The sequence below is a fragment of the Sebastes fasciatus genome, chromosome 11 (assembly GCF_043250625.1).
Source record: "Sebastes fasciatus isolate fSebFas1 chromosome 11, fSebFas1.pri, whole genome shotgun sequence".
Taxonomy (NCBI): domain Eukaryota; kingdom Metazoa; phylum Chordata; class Actinopteri; order Perciformes; family Sebastidae; genus Sebastes; species Sebastes fasciatus.
In genome coordinates, this window is record NC_133805.1 from 18,838,397 (window position 1) to 18,861,356 (window position 22,960).

The 22,960-nt window shown below is 38.7% G+C and overlaps 1 protein-coding gene across 5 annotated transcripts in view; it reads right to left on the bottom strand.

Annotated features, from left to right (window-relative positions):
- The window catches only part of LOC141777254 (A-type potassium channel modulatory protein DPP6-like), a 106,027-nt gene that overhangs the window by 1,466 nt on the left and 81,601 nt on the right, over positions 1–22,960 (bottom strand). For all 5 annotated transcript variants that reach the window (XM_074651340.1, XM_074651341.1, XM_074651342.1 and 2 more), the window contains 22 exons: positions 20,475–20,569; positions 20,286–20,360; positions 20,151–20,203; positions 19,594–19,675; positions 15,278–15,398; positions 10,576–10,730; positions 9,922–10,019; positions 9,278–9,404; positions 7,344–7,382; positions 7,141–7,248; positions 6,966–7,057; positions 6,835–6,882; positions 6,630–6,742; positions 5,812–5,859; positions 5,589–5,687; positions 5,399–5,468; positions 3,504–3,692; positions 3,369–3,423; positions 3,104–3,209; positions 2,930–2,985; positions 2,734–2,806; positions 2,545–2,618 (listed from right to left, as the gene is read on the bottom strand). In XM_074651340.1, the coding sequence (XP_074507441.1) occupies positions 2,545–2,618; positions 2,734–2,806; positions 2,930–2,985; positions 3,104–3,209; positions 3,369–3,423; positions 3,504–3,692; positions 5,399–5,468; positions 5,589–5,687; positions 5,812–5,859; positions 6,630–6,742; positions 6,835–6,882; positions 6,966–7,057; positions 7,141–7,248; positions 7,344–7,382; positions 9,278–9,404; positions 9,922–10,019; positions 10,576–10,730; positions 15,278–15,398; positions 19,594–19,675; positions 20,151–20,203; positions 20,286–20,360; positions 20,475–20,569 (1,976 nt within the window). The remainder of the gene's footprint in view (positions 1–2,544; positions 2,619–2,733; positions 2,807–2,929; positions 2,986–3,103; positions 3,210–3,368; positions 3,424–3,503; positions 3,693–5,398; positions 5,469–5,588; positions 5,688–5,811; positions 5,860–6,629; positions 6,743–6,834; positions 6,883–6,965; positions 7,058–7,140; positions 7,249–7,343; positions 7,383–9,277; positions 9,405–9,921; positions 10,020–10,575; positions 10,731–15,277; positions 15,399–19,593; positions 19,676–20,150; positions 20,204–20,285; positions 20,361–20,474; positions 20,570–22,960) is intronic.

The following is a 22,960-nucleotide window of genomic DNA, read 5'->3' on the forward strand; positions in this document are numbered from 1 at the left end:
GAAAAAGTCATAGTATAGTATGTCGAGAAAAAAGTCATTGTATAGTATGCCAAAAAATAAAGTCATGGTATGTCGAAAGAAAGTCATAGTATAGTATGTAAAAAAAAAAGTCATAGTATAGTATATAGAAATAATAAAAAAAGTCATAGTATAGTATGTAAAAAAAAAGTCATAGTATAGTATGTCGAAAAAAAAGAAAAAAAAGTCATAGTATAGTATGTCAAAAACGTTATAGTGTAGTATGTCAAAAAAAAAGTCATAGTATAGTATTTCGAAATAATTAAAAAAAGTCATAGTATACTATGTCGAAAACATAAAAAAGTCAGTGTAGTATGTCGAAATTAAACTCATAGTATAGTATGTAGAAAAATAGTCATAGTGTAGTATGTCGAAAAAAAAGTCATAGTAAAGTATATCGAAATGAAGTCATAGTATAATATGTTGAAAAAGGGTCATTGTAAAGTATTTCGAAGAAAAAGTCATAGTATAGTATGTCGAAAAAATCCAAATAAGTCATTGTATAGTATGTCGAAAATGTCATAGCATAATATATAAAAAATAGTCATAGTATGTCGAAAAAAAAAGTCATAGTAAAGTATGTCGAAATGAAGTCATAGTGTCGCATGTCAAAAAAAGTCATATGATAGTATGTTGAAAAAAACATCATAGTATAGTATGTAAAAAGAAAAGTCATAGTATAGTATGTCGAAAAAATAAAAAAAGTCATAATATAATATGTCGAAAAAAATTAAAAAGGTCATAGTATAGTATGTCAAATATAATATAAGTCATAGTGTAGTTTGTCGAAAAATTTTGAAAAAGTTATAGCATAGTGAGTCGAAATAAAGTCATAGTATAGTATGCAAAAAAATAAAAAGGCTGTGTATGTCCAAAAAAAGTCATAGTGAAGTATGTCGAAATAAAGTCCTAGTGTAGTATGTCAAAATCATAAAGAAGTCATAGTATAGTATGTAGAAAATAAGTCATAGTATAGTATATCGTAAAAATGAAAAAGTTATAGTATAGTATGTCGAAAAAAAGCCACAGTATGTCGAAAATAAAAGGCATAGTAAAGTATGTCGAAAAAAAGTCATAGTATAGCATGTCAAAAAAAAAAAAAAAAGTTGCATAATATGTTTAAAAAATAGTTATATTATATTTTGTCGAAATAAAACAGTCATACTATATTAAGTCAAAAAAAAGTTTTAGTATAGCATGTCAAAAAAAGTCGTAAAAAAGTCATAGTACATTATGTCGAAAAAATAAAGTCATAGTATTGTATGTTGAAAAATAAAAAAAAATCATAGTACAGTATGTCGAAAAAATAAAAAACTCATAGTACAGTATGTCGAAAAAATTAAAAAGTCATAGTACAGTATGTTGAAAAAATTAAAAAGTCATAGTACATTATGTCGAAAAAATAAAAAATTTCATAGTATAGTCTGTTTCGCAAAATTAAAAGTCATAGTATAGTACGTAAAACATTTTTTTAAAATCATAGTATAGTATGTCGAAAAAATAAAAAGTCATAGTAGTGTCGAAAAAGGCAAAAATGTCATAGTATAATGTGTAAAAAGTATATAATAAAAAAGTCAGTATGTAAAAAAAAAAAAAATCATTCAAAAAATCATATAGTCAAAAAAAGTTATGAAAAAGTCATAGTACATGTAATCACATCATAAAAATGTTGAAAAGAAGTCATATTATAGGGTGTCGAAAAAAATCATAGTACAGTATGTTGCAAAAAGTCTTAGTATAGTATGTTAAAAAAGTCATAGTATAGAATTGTGAAAAAAGTCATAGTATATCTAAAAAAAAGTGATAGAAAAGTCAGTGTGAAAAGAAAAAAAAATCATAGTATAGTATTGCTAAAAAGTCCCACGAGAGTATGTCGAAAAAAAAAAATCAAAGTCATAGTATAGTACTGCTAAAAAAGTGATAAAGAGGTTATAGCACAGTACGTTGAGAAAAATTAACAAGTCATAGGATATAATGCTAAAACGTCATAGAACACATGTCGAAAAAAGTCATAAAAAGTCATAGTATACTATATTAAAAAGTCATGAAAATGTCATAGTATTATGTTGAAAAGAGTCATAAAAAAGCATTAGTATAGTATGTCAAAAAGTTATACAAAGTCATAGAATAGTATTGCAAAAAAATCATAGTTTATATCGAAAAAAATGATAAAGTCATAGCATGTCGAAAAAAGTCAGTCATAGTATAGTATGCCGAACAAAGTCATAAAAACATTCATAGTATAGTACGTCAAAAAGTCACAAAAAGTCCATGTAAAGTATGCTGAAAAAAAATGTATGTTGAATCAAGTGCTAGAAAAATCTTAGTATAGTATGTTAAAAAAAAAAGTCATAAAAAAGTCATACTATAATTTGTAAAACAAGCCATAGTATAATATGAGGAAAAAGTCATAACCCATAGTATAGTATCTCCAAATAGCCATAGTATAGCATGAGTCAGTCCAATCAAATCACCACAGTTATACAGGTACATTTATCAGGTCTATCAGTGATTTCAGAAACTCACCTGTAGCGTGTAATTGGCCTTCTCGTTGATTAAATGATTGATAAATTTGGCCGTGTGCTGGAAGTGAACCTTTTCTGCAGTAATGTAGAATAAGATTGGAGACAACACATTAGGGTGTGAGCACAGTGAAATAGTTAGTTTAATTCGCTGCAGTATTGAGAAATAATATATAAAAGTTGTGTCTTTTACCGTCAGCAGTTGGGTGAATTATCAAGTACTGCTTCTGCAGAAGCTGACCCGCTCTGTGTGCTAAATTTGCCTTCTGAAGGAAAAAGAGAGAGGGAGACCCACCATATATAATGACTCTTAACTCTATCCCTGTACACTTTAGCTAAACATCTTGGTGCTTGATTTGGATAAGGAGACTGAAACGTTCAAACTTTACCGTATATACTGTGGAATCTGTCTTTGAGCCGAGGTATCGTTCTGAAAATGCAGATGCTGCCATTTGGAAAAGAGGAAAAACGGAGTTAGAAAGATTGGGCGACTTCAGACACCGTCTCAAGAGCATGACATCTTTAACACATCCATAGAAGAAAAACAAAAACGAAAGTTATACCATATAGCTCGAAATCTGTGATGGGGGAGACTGCTGTTCCACATTTAAGTGGGTGAATTAACTCCTCAGAGCTCAGAAGCAACGTGGCTAAATATCCTCCGTAGGCCTGAGCAAAGGTAGGGGAAAAACACATTAAGAAATCTAATTAATTCTACTTTGTGGTAATTTCCATGTGTGGCAGTTGCTGTATCTCTATGAATGCAGTTAACTCAAATCAAAATTACAGTACATCTCAGGAGCCTCTTTGAGCATGTGTCCTCCTTACCTTTCCATAAACTCCCATTCGACTCTGATCAATGTAAGGCTCTTTGGATATGAACCTAAAAATGAAAGAAAACTGGTAAAACTTCCAGTGTTTTAGACTACGAAGGCCTCCTCATGCTGGCAGTTAAAGACTGACTTGAGTGCCTCCAGCTGGTCCTCCAGTCTTCCCAGGTTCCTCTTGACTTTGTGGAGAAGGTTGGTGCCCTGGAAGCCGCTGCCGTGGCCGTCAAAGCGGATGACGATGGTGCTGTAGCTGCTGACCAGAACTGTGGCCCAGTCCACCCAGAATTGTTCCGACACCATCTGCCCGCCGGGCGTACCGTCTCTGTAGGAAAACCACAGACATGTTGGTCCTTTTAAGGATTGACAAATTTCTCAGAGCTTATTATTAGATGGGATTCTTGTTAAGGGGAAGACACACATTTTATTTCAGTAGTGTTGGTATCATAACTGGACAAAAAGGGGGTTTAACATCAAAATTAAAAATTGTATAAATTCTATTTTACACAACAGCTACAAGGAAATAAAATGATTACCTTGCAATGTAATGTAATACATCACTACCTTATCAAACTATTTAATAGCACAATTTTCACAAATGTAGCATCTTGTGCAGGATACTCTGGTTTATATTAAATTAAAGTATTATATTGTGGTTCTGAAACAACTCAGAAAATTAATTGACAACTGTTTTAATGAATGATTAGTCATTTATCAAGAAAAAGTGTAAAGCATTTACCATTTGTAGCTGCACAAACATGAATATCTGCAGTTTTTCTGTCTTTTTCAAAATAATTTTAAATGAATAACTTTGACAAATTCTTTGTTATTGAGTATAATGTAGCCTTCTGACACAACGAAATGCAGTTAAGCATCTATCTTTTTTTAAATACTTCAAATTTTTAGATACTTCTTAAATACTTTTATTGTGGCGTTTTCCGTTTTTATTTATAACATACACATTTAATTGTTTTCCAGCTGCCTGTAAAACAGCAGATGACGTGTGTTTCTGGAGGGACATCACAGTCGATGTCTGGGTTGACGGCTATGCATCCCAGACGTCTGCACATTGAACCACGTTTGGACAGAATGACACCAAACACATGCGACTCAGAGGCGGCTTGTGATGCTCCAGGTCTGGCTGTAGGTGAAATATTTTTCCAGACAGTGGCTGGACACTTTGAAAGCTATGGTTGTTGTTTTCACACAGTTGTGTTTGTACATTTGCTATTCCTACTGTATCAATAAAGCTTTTACTTTTAATCACCATGTTCCTCGCAAGTATTTTTTGACATAGGCTTACTAATTATACACATGACTTTAACTTATTAATAATAAATATTATTATTATTGTAAGAGAGGGGTTTATCCAAGCCTGTATAATAATGGCCCAGAGTGACCAGTTGTTACAGAGCTACCAACAAATCACAAGTGTTTTTCCTTTTTAAATGTTGGTTGCATCCAATGCTGGAGCGAGGGAGGTTCTAGCCAGGTAGTTTAGGGGGTGAAAACACAGGCTGTAAACTGCCATTAACTGCCGGGAATCAGTGAAGTTTACGTGCATTCACGGGGTCGAAAAGGTTTTTCATGCAGTGCCTTGAGCCCAGAGGAATTGCAACAGGCATTTTTTAAACTATTTATTAAGATTTCATAGATCAAACAATCAAATAATTGACAGAAAGGCTCCATTACAGATTGGGGACAGTAGCTTAAAATGCATGTGCTGCTACCAGGTAGGTAGGGTCTACAAAAGCCACTTATGAGTTGCATTATGGGAAATGGAGGATCCAATGTTTTTTTTATCCTGACCCATACTAAGGACTGAAAGTCAGGATATCCATACCTTTTTAACCATTCTGTGTTTAATACGACTCCTGTGAGTCCCCCAAATTTAGGGAAGTGCAATACTAAATTGCTGGTAGTTTAGTATCCTTTTTAAATGATAGTGAAAGTAATTGCTTATTGGTGCATTCAAGTGTTGATAATATTCTGTGCAGTTTCATAAAAACAGTCAGACGTATTCATACTTACACTAGCAGCAGTAGGGGGTAATGGGCTGTAAGTATGAATCCAGCTGGCTTCAGAATCTGCATTGTCAGAGCTGCAACAGATACGACAAGGTTAATGGGAATCTCATAACATAACAAGATGACTGGATGTAATTTCATTAGGGTGTACACATAGGTAATTGTGTATTTGTTAATTCAACATGAGCACATACTGTAGTCGTCTATAGTGATGGTCTCGTACTCCACACTGGGCATCTGCATGTTGTTGTACGTGTAGTTTACTCTTTCGTTTGTCTCCACGTCAAACACCTCTGCAGTTAAGCAGATTAAACAGGTTTGTTACAATCTCTCGATGACAAAACATATTCATATCATTCAGTGCAGTTTGTTGAACATAGTGAGGTAGACGGACAACACTACTGAGACAACACTCACTCTGTTTGTACTCGGTGCTATAGATAGCCACACTCGGTATATCTGGACCTGCACAGAACAATTCAGGGACAATCAGTTAACAACAATGCAATAATAGAAGTTTATTTGATGTAACAAGGCATTGACAAAAAGCACAAATCCCTCCACCACACCAGTAATCAAGCCTCTGAAACCCAGCCTTCCTCTGCAACGGAAACATCTTCCCGTCTCATCTTAAACAGACCAGCCAACAACATCCCTCTCAGCGAGCTCTGCAGTTAATAATCTACTTCCGTCCCATGAGGAAGTAGCTTATTATTTCACAATGGAGCTGCTCCCCAAAGATCCAATTAATGAGGAAAGCCACTGGCACTTTTCCTCTCTCAGGAGCCCCCTAAACAAATCAACCTCCATAGAAACCGTGATGTTGTGCCCCTGCGATGAAGCCACAAGGGCGAAAAAAACAATGACAGAGTGTCTCTGAGGAACACGAGGAATATCTAGTAAACAACAACACAATGCATTTTCATATGACAAATAGTAAAAGCAGAGAGCCTGCACACTCTGCCAGCAGCTCAGTAGAGCTCACATGACTCTCGGCATGCAGTCAGACAATACATTTATTGCTGTGGCTAATCAGAGGGATCCAGCAGTGGTTTGAGGTTATCTGCTAATGTCCAGTTCGATATAAGCTCTCAACCTGACATGGAGCACTAATTCAGTTACGCTTTCTGCCTCCCGCAGATGGCTTTCATTCTCAGGAGTGCTGGAATATAAATCGCATCTCAGTCCACTGTTATAAAAACAGCCTTGAGAGATTCAAGTATGAGGATGCTCACCTTTACAGTTGAGTAAGAAGTACTGCATGTTGTGGCTGAATGAAACGTCCACGTAGCCGCACTTGAACTCACAAGACAGGCAGCAGCGGTTGAACGGAGGGATTGTGTCGGCACTGTGGGATGGCACTGAATGAGCATCATTGTATACCTTGAACAGCACTTGCAGAAAACACAGAAGTACTCGTAACTCGGAAGCAAATCCTACCTGTACAAGTGCCGTCGTTTGGGGTCGTCCTCTGTGCTCAGAAAGTATCTGGACAACATCCAAACATTACCATCAAATAACAGAATAACTATGATGTTGCAGCACTAAATAAAAACATCAAAATATCTTACATGAGGTTTCTTTCATGATTGTAGGCCAAGATGCTGGTGACGTCCCAGTCTCCAGAGGTCAGGGACTGAAGTATGTCTGTGCTAGTGTTAGGCTAGAAGAAAGTAAAGGACCATTAAACACGCTGTAGCAAATCTTCAACACAAATATCATGAGGGTAATTCTGCAATTGTTTACCAAGGAGGTGGACATAGAGATGTGGAAAAACTTTCCTCTCCCACCCTGAGGGATTGCTCTGGTGAAGAAGAACTTGTGTCCGTCGTGGGAAAAGAGCGGCGCTTCATTCTGCAGAGAGGAGAGAAAAACATCTGCACGTGTCCCAAAACATGCCTGCCGGGCGTTTGACACAACAACAGGGAAGCAGTGTTTTCATAACGTACCTGTCTGTGCAACCAGCTCTCACTCTCATCCTCATGTTTCTGAAAAAAAAGAGTGAGTTTTTATATAAAACTATATACAAATTTAAGATGAGTCAGGAGATATTCTATATTTATGTCCCCACAAATATCTGTAAAAGACTAAAATGTCCCGGTTTTCCACAGGCACTACCAAATTGTCCCCTTTTTCACCACAATTAAAATAATAATAATGCTATTATACTTGTTGTCAGCGTTACATAGACGTTTATCATGTTCTGTCCTACTCATTATTACCTAACTCAATATAACAGCAAAACAAACAATTAAACACTTCTGAATTCAACACTGATTTGTCTGTATGTGTGTCAATCAATCAATACGTCGTTGTGAAGGCTGTTGCTATGGTGCTTGCGAGTTGACTCTTTCCGTCAGAAACTGTCAGTATACAGTACATGGATAGCCAAGGCGTTCTCATCCCAACTCGTCATTTACTGACGCTTTGTCAGACCCCTCGACGTCACTGTCTTCGGTCGCAGTAAACACATGCTTAATGATGAGAAGTAAACAAAAACGTGCTTAGGTTCAGACAACAAAACCACTATAGTTAGGTTTAGGAAAAAAACAACAGGGTTGGGCTTAAAACTACTACATTTGTACAGTGAAAATGACACTGAACGCTGTGAACACAGGACACAAACTAACAGCTGATTGTAATCTGACGCACTGGATACAGACAGCGGACTCCTGAGCGTTTATATTGACACGGATGGGTTTACATTGTAGTTAATGGAAAGCTCGGTGTGTCTCATACCGACACCAAAGGGTGCCTTAAACGTCGTTATCTAACGCCGACAGCCATGACAAAGAGTCGGTATTTGACACCCTGGGAATGAGAATGGGCTGGGTTAGCCTTCATACCAAAGGGAAAGTGGATCTTTTCTAAAGAGCTCCAGGAGGCTTACTCCTTCCTTCATAATGTACCCAGCAATGAAAATGCATCGTTCTGACCACACTGCAAGAGTACATTTCCGGCTACGAACGGTGGAAATGCCGATATAAAAAAATCATATTAAGACAGCCAGATCGCAGCATATACAGTACAATAGCACTCCAATGGTGCGTGCATAAGCGTATACATGTGTGCGTGCATGAACATGAGGCACACTTAAGGGTCCCGATTTGGGGTTTTGAAAATATGGTCACCCTATTTTAGTGTGTCTCTTAGTACTTTCCGACATCCATAACCTGTCTGCGCCACTCAGCCCTAAGGCCATTGCTGCTTCCTGTAAAGATGTAAATCTTAAAGTAAAAATTCGACATTTTGAGAAATATACTTATTCGCTTTCTGGCGAACAGTTAGATGAGAAGATTGAAAAGTCTCTCAGCCGCCTGCCAGCACCTCTACATCTCACTATTTAACACGGTATATCTTCTTGTTTATTTCTTCTTAGTATTTCTCATAATGTTGAATAATTCCTTTAAAAAAAAACAGGTGATGAAATGAATTAAAGAAAAGCTAAATCAATTCTTAAAAGAGCTGGACACTGTAGTTTTTAGCAAACAGGATTAAATAGTTCATTTGTTGTTAAGGATTATTTTCTGCGGATTCGGTGAGCTAGTGAGTATCTGCAGCAGCAGAACGGTGTACGTGGGAATGACTCAGAATGAACTACAGCGTCTATCTTCATCATAATGAAGGAACATGTCGGCCACTACAATGGCTCATTTAATAGTTTTTTGGACAACAATGGATGTCTGCGGTACAAAGGAATAAGCTATGTTAGGCTTGAGCTACACAGGCAATACTTGTTAGTAGTCTTAAATTCATTGCTGGTTTTGGTCTTTTCATGGGATTTGTTAAGTTTGAAAACCATCACCAGATTTATCCTTAAAGCAAAATACACACTGACAGCAGATTTCACACTTTGTCAAGGAAAATGTGCAGAATGTTTCACCTTAATGCAGACTCCAGTTGTAGCCTCGCACAGTGTCAGGATAGAGTTGTTCTGGCCTCTGTTCAGCCAGTTGATAGCCAGTTTGGTGCTGGTGGCCCATTTCACCATAGTGATGTAATATTCTCTCCTGGAAAACCAAGAAAGTGGGAATGCCTTACCTCCACTGACAACCTCTATCTTAGATATCATGAAAAACTCACTTTTTCAGTGCTTGTGTACATAAAGTTTTTTTTGTGGGCTGCCTAGATCAGAAAACATGTGATTCAACAAGCCATTCAGATTTGTCTCCCGTCCTATGTCACATGCAGGCTCATTAGAATATATCACCCAGAGCTTGAAAACTACCTTTGCAAAGGCAAAAATCAGAGCAGACTGGGCTTTTTCTGGAGGGGGTCTTTAAGAGACAGGCGCTAAAATGGAGCGTTTCAGACAGAGGATGGATACAAGCATATTCAGACAGACGGTATGAGAAAATAATGTGTTCTTTGAACATTAGAGCATCTAAACATGTTTTAGTACAAACCCAAAATATAAGTATGAACCTGGAAATGAGCATGATATGTCCCCTTTAAGAAAATACTCCAGGGCTATTTTTGGTGCTTGGTACTTCATACACTATAAGGCACCGTTAGGCTGTCACTCACCCTATTCGGGGGTCATCAGGTTTCTTCATCACTACAGTGTGCAGGGGACCGTTGAGGCTCACCACTGACAGGTGCACTACAGGGTTTTCCTCCCCGGCCTGCAGGGACCAAGAAGAAACGAGATACTGGATTTTAGTTGAAGACAATGAGGAATCGTTCTGATGTCTTTAGATGCATAACAACATCAACATGATAGAATATTTACATTATAACATGCAATTACTGATTTTTGTGTTTGGCCACTTTGGCGCAGCGGAAACAAGTTGTGAACCTTGACATATCATCAAATTTTAAGTTGATATGGCAAGCTTGTTAGCAAACGGTTGTTTATTTACACATCCAGTAGCCTCAGTTTGTGCTTCTCGTGTGTTATTAGTATACATTGGGGTCACAGAGGTAACCATTGTTTTCTCTAAAATATAATTAACCAGCGATGTTTAAAAAAAAAACAGAAGGTTATTTAAACACACTCGCCATTGTTTTGAAGGAATTTCCAGACTCTTCTAAAAATCTTGATAAAAAATATTCCATCCAATGAATGATAAAAAAGGTTTTACGGATAGAATATTATTTATTGTGCAGCGGACGACGCTTATAGTCACTTTAAATTTGCTCAGCCTAAGAATAGGTGTGAGATTGTGAATGTAGACTTGCCTTTGGGTAGTGATACTCCAAGGTGGCGGGATACGGCGTTCCTGTGAAGAAGGGGACTTCCATCTTTGGCACCAGTGTGTCATTGATGGTCATGTAGGCCAGACGCAGCCCATCTGGAGACCACCAGTGGGCGATGTGTGTCTGCAGGATCTCCTCTGTAAAAAGAAAACAACCAACCAGATAATACACACTGTGAAGTATGCATGAAACTGAAGACCAGAAGACAAGATTTGAAGATGTGGAACAAAATAACCTGATGTTTCCTAAAGGCCAGACCAACTTTGGTAACTGTCCTAAAGTTATTCTAGATAAAAAAAGTCAAATCCATGTAAAAATCCACTAAAAATGGACACTACCATGTCCCTGAAATGCAATGCTTCACATACAAAGCGTGCATTGCTCAATCTGCTGCTTTCTTGTCAGCTGGTGTTTACGTACTCATTGTATTGTGACACCGATAAGGATATTTAAAATATGTCACCATTTGAACAGACACTAGTTTATTATCTACAGCATGTGTGATTTATGGTGCCTTTTCTCTGTTCTGAGGAAAAATAAACCAATTACTCATATTACATTTTGACAGTTTAAAATCCAGAAACTTGGCATTGCAGTAGATGCCTCTGAATCACACAATGATAATTAATATGAATCATTGTAAATATATATTTTACAAGAATTTTATATTCTTCTTAATTTTTGAGCAAAGCAAATTGAGTTGTCCCCGTGTGTATGAAAAATGCTTTATAAATACAGCTTTCTTTGCTTTGACTAGTTCCAATGTAAGTTTTTTTTGCACGTTCCTGATGAGTGATTTCCATCCAGCAGGGGGCAGAAGAGCTCCATGAAAAGCACTTACAGTACGCTCTACTGTACCTACATGTGGAGATCCAAACAACAGCCTTTTCTTGACAAAAATGATCAACTCAACCTTGATGAGAACTTTGTTATCATTGGTGTCATCAGGTTATAATTATGATTTTTTTTTTGCATTGTGAATGCTCAGGGTGACGTTTGTAGTAACAAGGTCAGACGAAGGATAGAAACCCTATTCAGTGTTGAAATCTCAGCATTTGATTGAGTTCTCACTCTAAGGCCGACTAGTTTGTTGCATTGCAGCAGGATTTTCAAGGCCTGTGCTCACAGAGCAAAAGCCAAAACAATTTCCTCTATTTATACCAGGAAGAGCACAACATATAATTCATTTGATCTGTTATTTTATGAAGGTCGGAGCATTTAATACGATTCCCAGCATAATAGCGCCTTTGTTGACATTTAACATCAACACACTATCTTTAATTCATACAAGACAAAAAGATGAATATTTCCTGTCACAGCGCCACAAATAATGGGATGGTTTTGTGTTTCCTGCCCTCACACACTGTGTCACATCAACCTCACAGCCAATCCATAGCAAACAACACTGGCAGTCTTCTGTGTATGACAATAAATGCTGTCAGAGGCAAACACACATCTGTCTTAACCTCCGTCGGCTGGGGAAAGAGCACATGCACAGACTGAAGCCCCCATGGACAGATAAATACACATGCAAACACGTGAACTCACATGTTGCATTCTTGTAAAATCTATTTCTGTCATCTCCTCCATCTCCCAAACCCACTGCTCTATAGGAAACATTAAACGTCCCAACTTCAATCCCATGACTTCACCATAGAGCTCACATGTTTGTTGATGCATTATTATGTCAACTGACGTATAATCATTAATCCTGATCAACATCAAAGCCTTACAGATAATTATTTTTTGGCATTTCTTCAAAACCACAGGATTGTATTTCAAATTTTAGTTAGGATCCCAATGTTTCAGAAAAATGTGAATCATTTGATACACGAGTCTATCCATCATCTAAATTATTCCATTTGATGTAATGGTGCAGCCATTTCAATAATATTTGCTTGATTTACTGTAACTTCAATGAAATGTGCAACAAGCAGATTCTTAATTGGCACTCCCATACATGTGTAAACATTTAAAGCCATTTAAGTGGGAATTTAAAAGGAAATGTTATAACGTTTAAAGGCTCAGAGGACAATGAATGAGAACTTTATTGAGCCTTTCTGTGATGGGAACATTAGCTGTTCACAAAACAGATTCAATTCTCTCACAAGGTTGTTTGACTGCAGAACAGTAAATACCGGAAAGAAACGAGGCAGCCTCACCTTGAACCACATTCAGACAACTTTTTGCCAAGCCTATCTCAACTGGAACAATACAGTGCAAGCTGTTAACACTGTAAGCAGCGTGTGTAAAAGACGACAGCAATGTGATCTCTGTTTTTGTGAGACAGTCTGTTATCCACTGATAAATTCATGAATCATAGCAGGGAAACATAGCAAGACAAATCTTTCCTTAGCATTGAAAATGGATTACTTCTTTCATGTCATGTTCTCTGTCTACAACAAAGAAATAATCCCATTAATGAAAAAACGATTAGAGCCGACCCTGAAGCAGTTCATGCACTGTAACAGAATTTCTCTCATAATAACTGGCATTTTGCAATTACATTATACAATTGCACTGCGATCATTATTCAAAACCCCCCTCTGAGTAAATCCAAAATTAATAATTATAACAATGCCGGAAACAAAAGTCTTCACGTACAAAACAAGACACCTATAAACTTTATTATAAATGAATGCACGGCGGGAAAACTAGTCTCAAACAGCACATCTGTAAACAAAGCTATATTCAAGTGGTATGTAATTGCAATGTCTGTCTCACATATGCAGTAATCAGAAAATGTCTCATATTAAATTACAAGTATGATGGCTTTTGAACATCTGCTGAGTGAGATTGCAGTGCTGCAGACATGAATTAATCAAAACTGCCTGAACACAAAGACGAGCTATGGGAAGTCTAGAGAGGGAGGGGCACTGAAACGTAGCCAGCTGTACTCTTTCAAATGGAATCAAGCACCCAAAGACACAACACAACTCTATGTGGGGGGCAGGTGTCACAACATTGGATCAAAATGGTCAGATTTAGTTTGTGGACAAGGTTTGGTATAGGCACTATAGATTAGGGCTGCTCAGTTATGATAAAAATCCTAATCATGATTATTTTGGTCAATGTTGAGTTCATGATTATTTAACACGATTACTCATTGACTTATTAATATCATGCATTCAGAAAGAAAATGTCAATGTATTAATCTGGTGCACTTTGAGAATTAAATTAAGAGGCTAGATCTATGAAGAACTTTGTGCACTTGTAAACAATTTAATCATAAACAAATTGGTTGTATAATTATTAATGGTGATCACACCAAAAAAGGTCACACCCAGAAAGCATGGTAAATGAGACGGGGTCCATGTTTTAGGGAGAGAGGGCACAGCGAGCACCAAGTGGCAAGGTCAAGGCGAGGGGTGCTGTAAAGCAGCACCTTCGTCCTGGGCCTTTCAAAGCCGACCTAGAGCCGGTCACGGCGCAACACTACGGAGGAAATACGTTCGGCGAGGGCCAGCCAGTGCCGAGCAGAGTTTCCCCGAGGGGAACCTCCCACACCCCACCAAGCAAGGCGAAAGCGCACCACTTAAAGGCTTTAAGGGAAATGGCATTGCATTTGGTGAAGATCAATTTATGACTTGTTTAGAACTCGACTCAGGACTTGAGTGCAAAGACTTGAGACTTACTCGTGACTTGCAAAACATGGACTTGCTCCCACCTCTGGCAGGGACGGCAAGCGATAACGGACTACAAACCCAAGCCAGGCGGTTTTACGAACACCACCGCTTTACTCACAGGATCTATGCCTGATTTGAGAGTGACTCGGGTCCGACAGACAACACACAGAACCTCGTTGAGCACTCACTCAATGACGCAACATATCAAGTGACTAAGGCTGACGTGAGTAAGGTTTTTAAATCTGTCAAAGCACGCAAAGCTGCCGGCCCAGACGGTATCCCATATCATGTCCTTAAGACGTGCTCTAGAAAGCTATCGTATCTTTTTATGGACATTTTTGACTTGTCATTGGCACTCCGTGTGGTTCCTACATGCTTTAAGAAAACGCTTATTGTATCTGTTCCCCAAAAAATACCTGTAAGGTGACTGAACAAGACCACAAACCACTGAGGAGTACAGCTTCAAAAATCATAGGAACATCTCTGACAGAGATTCAGGACATTTACAACTCCCGCTGCAGAGGGAAGTTATGGAGGACACCAGCAACCAACCACATCGACTGTTCTCATTCCTTCCCTCAGGAAAACGCCAATAAAGCATCAGAGCTCGGACCAGCCAACTGTACTTTTTAAATGTATATGACAATAAACGTGAACTTGGATGACCTGGACTGCGAGCTGGGCCTCATCACCCAATTTCAGTGTCCAACCACGCTGTGGCTGAATCTTAGCAAATCATGTCAGAAAGTCTTCCCAGGAGAGTGAAAGGGTGCTACAGTAGAATGTTAATGCCCATGGTTTTTAAATGATATGTGCAATGATCACATGTACAGTATGTGCGATGCTCAGGTGTCCACATATTTTAGCCATGTAATGTATTTTTAGACTTTTAGTTCTGTCAACTCTGAAAGTGACAGAAGTTCCTAGTCTATCTTTCAACTTTAGACAGACAGACAGACTTTGAAGAATGTGCATTACTTGCAACGAGGAAGTGATGGACGTGATATCATAGTGGGCTTTGTTGTGTTTTGCTGTAACTGTGTCTGTAGTCCCCTTACCCTCATACAGCCAGTCAGCAAGGCCGTTAAAGACGACTCCCTCTTTGCCAGTGGAAACCAGGCGGATCGCTCTGCTATCAACTGTTGATCTGTAGTAGATGTTGTTTTCAAATATGAAGATCTGGACAGAGAAAAGTAGAAAGAAGAACCACCATTACTTTCTGTATAACTGTGTGGTGGAGCCCAAACGGAGCGTTTCAGACAGAGGGTGAAAAGAGGTGCTGCAGCACAGCCACAATGAGAAAAAAGAAAGAGTTCTAGTTTATGTTCTAGTAGAAACCCTAGTGCACCTGAAAATGAGCATAATAGGTTCTCTTTAAACCTAAATTACAATTTCCTGTGGTGCAAAGCTGAAAATACTTTTTCTCAGCCTCTGCGTCTCACATCTTTCAATCCACAGTACGAGCCTTTACGCTAAACCCACCTGTGGCTTTTTACAACAGCACGACTTTATCTTAATCCAGATAGAAACACCCACTCAATGACACTTACAAGCTAATACAGACAGACAGTCTCAGACAACACCTGCCTTAAGCAGTGTATTAACGGATATTTGCCTAATTACAGTTCAAGCTGGATTCTTCTCCAAAGCAGTATGAAGCCCTTTCTGTTGCTAATCGAAGCGCTGGAGCTGGCTGAGGCCCCACGGGCACATACACACAGTTTTTCCCCCTGTGTTTATTGAGACATTATGCCGTCTCCTGAGGGTGGCCGACAGCTGAGCTAAACTGCGTGTTAAACTGCTGATTTAAGCAGCAACGACTGCATCGCCTGAAGGAATTAAGACACACCGCTGGCAGATGAGTATGTGACACTTAAAAACCCTCTGTCAATCCACTCCAGTGTTTTCGCTGCTTCGCCTGGTGCCAGTATGAGGGAGATGAATGTGGGATTGATTGGTTTCTGAAGCACAGGCCGTGTTGGTGTGACTGGGCTGTCAGCTGAAGCCTCTTCAGTTAAATCTAAGCCTCAAATCGCCCGGCACAAGAATCCAAAAAAAGAGAAAAGACACAGCTCCTTTCGCTCTGATCTATGGCTGCTGTTGAGAAAATCAAAGTTTTATATTGTGGGATCAACATCTGAGGAAAACAGATCAATGCACGGCTGTGTAAAGCAAAGGAAGCTGGTGGTTGGCGAATGTTGCAAAACCACCACGGGACATAACGGAAATCATAGGCAGTTTTCAAAGAGTTACATAAAAAAAATTAAGTCCCATTATTATGAATTACACCTTAGCCAAAGCTGCCTCAAAACTCAAACTCAAGACCTTGATTGAACTTTGCAATATAAACACCAAATCATTAAAAAGATTGTGTTAAAAGAGAAACATACAAGTCTGCAGGTTCAAGGGACTCGTTGTCAGCAGAGAACCCATTAAAGCATTTAGTCGTAAATGATCCTGCACGACCTCTGAAAGGCAGGTAGCAATGTCCTGACTTATGCTCACTCATTCAATGACTTCAAGGGATTTAGATGAGAGAAAATAGAGAATAAGCAAAAGGCTAGAAAAGAGTCATTTCAAAAGGGTGGAGAGATGAAAGTAGCAATATCAAAGATACCTGTGGAGCTCGAATAGCGGGGTTTCTTTTTTGTGTGCGGTGTATGTACATGTGTGTTCTTAGGTCTGAAATATTGTCCAATATCGCACAATACTTTCGTTTGATTTAATTTTTTCTCTTAAATCAATCCCTTTCTTCTTCTCCTTCTCTTTTGTGTCAATATAATCTCTTGTTCAGGTGTGTGTGTGTGTGTGTGTTGACCCAGCCTCACTGATTGCTCTGTCACGGTAGAGTAATTGCTTGCGGCTTAATGAGGGGAGCGTCGCAGGATTCATCTCCCCGCTCCTCTCACTGTACATCTTGATGCTTCACTGCACACAGCCGTACTGCCACAAACGCGTCTCTATGTGCTGATGAAGCACTTGATTATAAATTGCTCAAATTCTTATAAAACCATTATATTTAGAAATAGCGAGGAGGAAAAAAGGAAACATGTCCAACGTCGTCAGGTCGCACAGAAACAAAAGACTCATCTCGTTTTTCTCGTATGACCTCGGCTGTTCATTAAATCAAACGCGGAGCTACAGTTACAGCATTGCGAAAGGAACAATCAGGTACACTATTACCATATGCAAATTAATCCGCTTTCTTCCCTCGGCAGGCAAAGTCTCATCGCACACTTGAAATGTTAATATTTCCTCACAGCAATGTATCTGTAATTTAAGCAAATGATACGATAAGAGCAATTATGGAGGAAGAGAAAGCTTTGAAGTAATCGCTGATGAAACACAGCGCAGTTTGTTGTCTAAGCACCGCAAACCAAACAGAAACTAATTTAGAGTCAACAAGGTTAAAAAAAAGATGAGTATTGCAGTAGGCAAGAGATTAGCAGGTGCTTGGGTCAATGGTACTTATAAGCTAATGAAAGGATAAGTCTGCCTTTCTTCTATATTTTTCTTATTGCAAGCAAATTGCATGAAAAGACCAAAATTAACAATGTTTTAGTTTAGTTACTGATCTTTGACCCTCAGGCCCATTGGCGTCTACTGAAAATGGGTCATAAATTTATATTTTAAAGGAACAGTGTGTAACATTTTGGGGGGATCTAGTAGCAGAAATGGTATACAATATTCATAACTATGTTTTCATTAGTGTATAATCATCTGAAACTAAGAATCATTAACTTAGAATGAGCCCATCATATCTACATAGGGAGCGGGTCCTCTTCAGAGTCCGCCATGTTGCTCCGCCATGTTTTTACAGAACGGACAAACCAAACACTGACTCTAGAGAGAATCTTTTACGTTTTTACGTTACCTGAAGGCCACTGTAGTTCTTCGACGCGCTTATGAAACTGCAGTAACGTGAGCCGCAAAGTGCAAAACCGTGGTACCCCCAGCCGTCGTCTGACTTCCGTTGCTCCTAAAGTAGTGTTATTATGGTAAGGATGGCCTCTGATTGAGGCAAGCTTTACCACGGTTTTGCACTCTGCTTTGGCTACACAGGATATTTGTAGCTACAGAGATAAATGTATTGGTGGTTTTGGTCTTTTAATGACCAATATGTTCTTATGAACACACATTGAACAGAAAGACACATATACTATCGGCTATGCGTTCTCTGATCTGGCGTCCGTCTGGCCACTGAACGACATAATTTAAAACCGTTACAGATCACTGATGCAAAAAATGCAACTTTTTTTTTTTTTATCTGACAACGCTGTGGTTAAGGCTTAGTTAGGTTTAGGCACAAAACCCAACTTAGTTAGGGTTAGGAAAACATTGTGGTTTGTGTTAAACAAAACACTATGTGAGGGACCTGTTGTCATCATGATTAATAATTGTGGATCACAGCCTACTGCCTTTGCAGACATTGTGTCTCTCTAACAACGTAACACTTTGATTCTGATGGATAAGTGTCATAAGGCCTTTGGCCACTAGAGGTCGTTGTCATATGTCAACATATGTTGTCAACGGGCATATGCTACAGCAACAGATGCAGTCTCTCACCCCCAAATTGGCTGACATGTCCTTTGATACACAGACACTAGACAACAAATCTTATTATATTCACATTCTGTGATGCTGTTTTTGTTGTTTGCATCTAAAAGGTTATAAACAGTGAAACATCTTCATGTTAACTTATAATGAGATGGAAATTTGCTTCTTTTTCATCTCCGAATCACAGCTCATGTGAACATACAGTACTTAAACTAGGGCTATTTTCACTACACGTAGAGATATGTTGAATCCAAGGACTTCACGCAAATAGTTTAGCAGATTTCTTTTTTTTTTACTATTTCAGCATTCTTTAAGCTTTTCAAAGTTACTTTTCAAAGCTTACTCCTCATGTCATAAATTGAAAACACCAACCTTGTTTGCCCAATTGAACAAACGATCTCCAATCAACTGGTGCGTTTTACAAAATCTGTCCCTAAATGTGGCTGGAGACAAACACACATATACACACACAGTGCCATGTGTTTGCGCCCCCCCACCAGCAACCCCAGACTGTCCACGCCACGGGTTGTGCCACCTAGTTGCCATCTGCCACTGTGGATCTCACCAGCTCATGTGTTGTCATGAAGTTGTGAAAGTAATATTTGGCTTCACAGTGACATCGATGGAGGTCAAAGCAAGGAGAGTTTTAAAGTGCTTTAAAGTCCTTAAAGTGGTCATTAAACCTCTTATCGCAACATTTGTCTGTTCTACTATGACAAACCATAAATCATGACTGCGATGCCAGGCTGATTCTGACAGACCTCCACCAGTGTGCCAGTATTCACAGAGTGTAATCTCGAGGGTACGGCCTCCTTACCAGCTGCTCGCCTCGGGGTCCCCATCCAGCAAACTGCAGGACAGCTTCATGCACTTCAGGGGGCTTCAGAGGCCAAGTTTCCCTGTGGAGAAGACACAATAAAAAAACAAAACAGTATTTGTCTCCATGTACACTACATGCACGATGCAGTGTGTATCTGAATACAAAATGCACAGTCAGAGCAAGGAAGTCATGTGTTTTTTTTGGCTTGTTCCCTCACTGTAGGCTTCATCAATCACCCACATCCTCTTTTTTTTTAGCACAAGCTGACTTTGCTTGGCTCACTACAAATACAGAACAGTGGGGGAATAAGGAGACATAGATGGATGAAAGGCTAAAAACAGGCCAAGCTGAACACGGCGCAAAAAAACTAAATTGGACTTAAATACATTCCCACAAAGGCAGCGAAAGAAGGTAAATGTGGCTGACGTCAGAGGACTGCCTACATGAGGTCAGGCTGAGGGCAGATGTCACAGATATATTAGAGGCATACAGACAGAAGATGGACCAAAGGGCGACAGACAATGAAAAGAAGACACAACAGAGGTGGGACTTACTGTGTCACAAGGCTGTAAATGATGTACTTGGCCAGGTAGGAGTGTTGGTAGATCTGCGGAGACAAACAGCATCACAGTTAAAGAGGCACAACTTCTGGAAAAATTTGCATTTGCAAGGTATGCAGGGTTTCTCACCGGTTTCACTTCAAAGGCGAACAGCACATGTTTCATGTCTGGAGACACTTGGTACCTGGCGGCCTTGGATCTGTCCTGGATGGAATCAAAAACACACTCGCAGTGATTAACACACCCACTAGAGAGGCAGCAGAGAGTACTGCTCTTGAAGTAAACTGAAAAAGTAAGATGGACTAAGATGATACTCACAAACAACTGGTTCAGAACAATAACAGTGTTCTCCCTTGTGTCAACATTAAGCTTGACAACGTCCCCTTCCCTTGTACGATACAGCAGCTCATTGTCTGTAAATGACAAATAAAAGTCAACTATCAGAGAGGGAAACTGTACCAGCATAGTTTCAACTATCAGATTATTATATTATTATCCTGATACAGCCTCGTCCATTTATTTATTGTATTTAAAGGGACTGTATGTACGTTTTTACACATTTTTAAATTGTTTTTTATTGCCAATGTGTGAACAGGTTGTAACCTAACCTAAAAAATGAGACCTTCCGCGACTTTCTGGGTTTCCTCTATCAGCCTGTAGACTGCTTTTAATGTGAAGAATGTGGGACATTTTTTCCGGGGAAATCCAACGGATGTGACGTCATGCGTGCTCGTGTGTAACAACAGATAACGTTTAGTTAGAAATGGAGTCCGCTAACGACAACAAACGACCAGCCTCAAACACAAACTCCACAGAAGCATAAAAAGACAAAGTTATACGTAGTGAAGCCCATCTTGAAAAACAGGAATGTGTCCGATATCGGGGGGAAAACTAGGATCAATATTGGCCGGGCCTTCAATTCATGGAGGGACCGTTTGGTTTTAGGTATCAAAACAGACCCCGAGCTGGCAAAATTCCTATTGGACAATAAGCTAACATTAATGAGAAGCATGTGAAATACAGATTGATATTGTGGTTTTAGCTGTCAATCACGTTCAGCCTCTTGTGTGTCGTCTCATTGTTTTGATCGATGCTCGCCTCTACGTAGTTCGAGCACAAGCGCGAGCAACAGGACGCTGACTGTTGTTGACTTAACGGCTACAGGTGTCATTGTTAACAAGCAATTTCTGATTCTTACATAGAGCCCCTTTAAAAGGTGCCATTGATAGCATTCAGCCACTAGATGTCACATTCTCCCTCCTCCATTCCATTGCATTCACTTCACAACAGGTGGTTGCCAGTTCGCTACACAACCTGCATATTTTAAAGTTGAGTGGAGTGACTCAGACAAACAATCATGTCAAGAGATGAATCTTTCGTGGTAGAGTAATGAAGTATTTTTTTCAACATGTAGCTATACATTAGCTATAGATTTAGGTTACTCTGTGTGGTGGTGTTTCAAGATTCATGTAACGTAACCCGTTTTTTCCACGCTATCTGGCAACTGGATCGCTGACGACAGAGATATCACGTGATACCAGCGTCGTTATACTATTGGCTCACAAGCCTTGTTAGAAGTTGGAACCAAACGTCTGATATCTTCCACAGAGATAAAAAAAACATTAATTTTGGACCTGTCAAACATTTTTAAATGATTAATTCACAGTCATAATAATAATTTTTATTTTTTTGGAAAAGCCATAAATTTATTCTGCGCCTTTCTAAAAGCTCTGTGGGTGTATCCTTTTTTTTTTTTTAATTATTCGTCTACTTAAAAATGTTATCAATAAGACCTTTAATTATTACTTTGATATTACTATTGTTGTTTGTATTTCATTATTATTATCTTTTAAATGTCTGACATTTAAGGGAAGGCCTCATTTTAATGTTGGACAACAATCTATGTGCCTTTGATATTCTTCCTCATACTGGATGAGAATAAATTTGATTCTAAGTTATTGGAAGTTATTTGAAAAGATGAATAAAGATATTACTGGGGGAAAAAAATGTTTTTTGCCACTTTGGGGCAGTGGAAACAAGCTGTAAAAACAGCATATGACATCATGACCTTTTAGCATTAAATTTGAGCTGTGTTACTGTCCACCTGATGAATATAAGTCTAATATTCACTCTCTTTTAGCTCTGATTGGTCAATATCTGGCTCTTTAGCTGTTAAATTAACAAAAAAACTTAACTAAAACAGGTAGTGTATAGTTGGTTTTTAGAGCATTTTCACTGAAAATAGTTTCCCAGTGAGTCTGCAATCATTCTTGCTATTGTGTTTAATGCCGGCTAATTTACTAACTGCTAGGTCTATCTGAAGGCTTCACTTCCATTATCAAAACATATCCTGTTGAAAAACAAGGTCTTAAATAAGCCTGTGGGTGTGTGATGTGTCCAGGCTAGCACTCGGCACAGTGTGTCTTCCTCCGCGGACTGTTATGATGCTGTTGTCCTTGTCATTCCTGCTCTGTAGAAAAGTCTCCTCTTTTATGAGAAGATCCCATTAAATGCCAGAATTGCTTTCTCTGGTAACCTTAGCAATAAAAAGCCAGTGTTTTGAAAGATTTAACACTGCTGTGCATGTTTTGCTATCATTTGCAGCTTGTCCTTAGGTGGCTTTAAACTCTCGGGAACACAAAGACTCTTTTTAAGTGTGTTTTCCTCGTAAGATTGAATTTTATAATCCAAAGATTTCCTCACAAATATCTCAAATCTGTTGTCTTGTGATTTCTTTTTTTTAAGAAATGCACAACAAATGTGATTGTTAAAGTGCCTGGCTCAGACCAAATGAATTTGAGGAC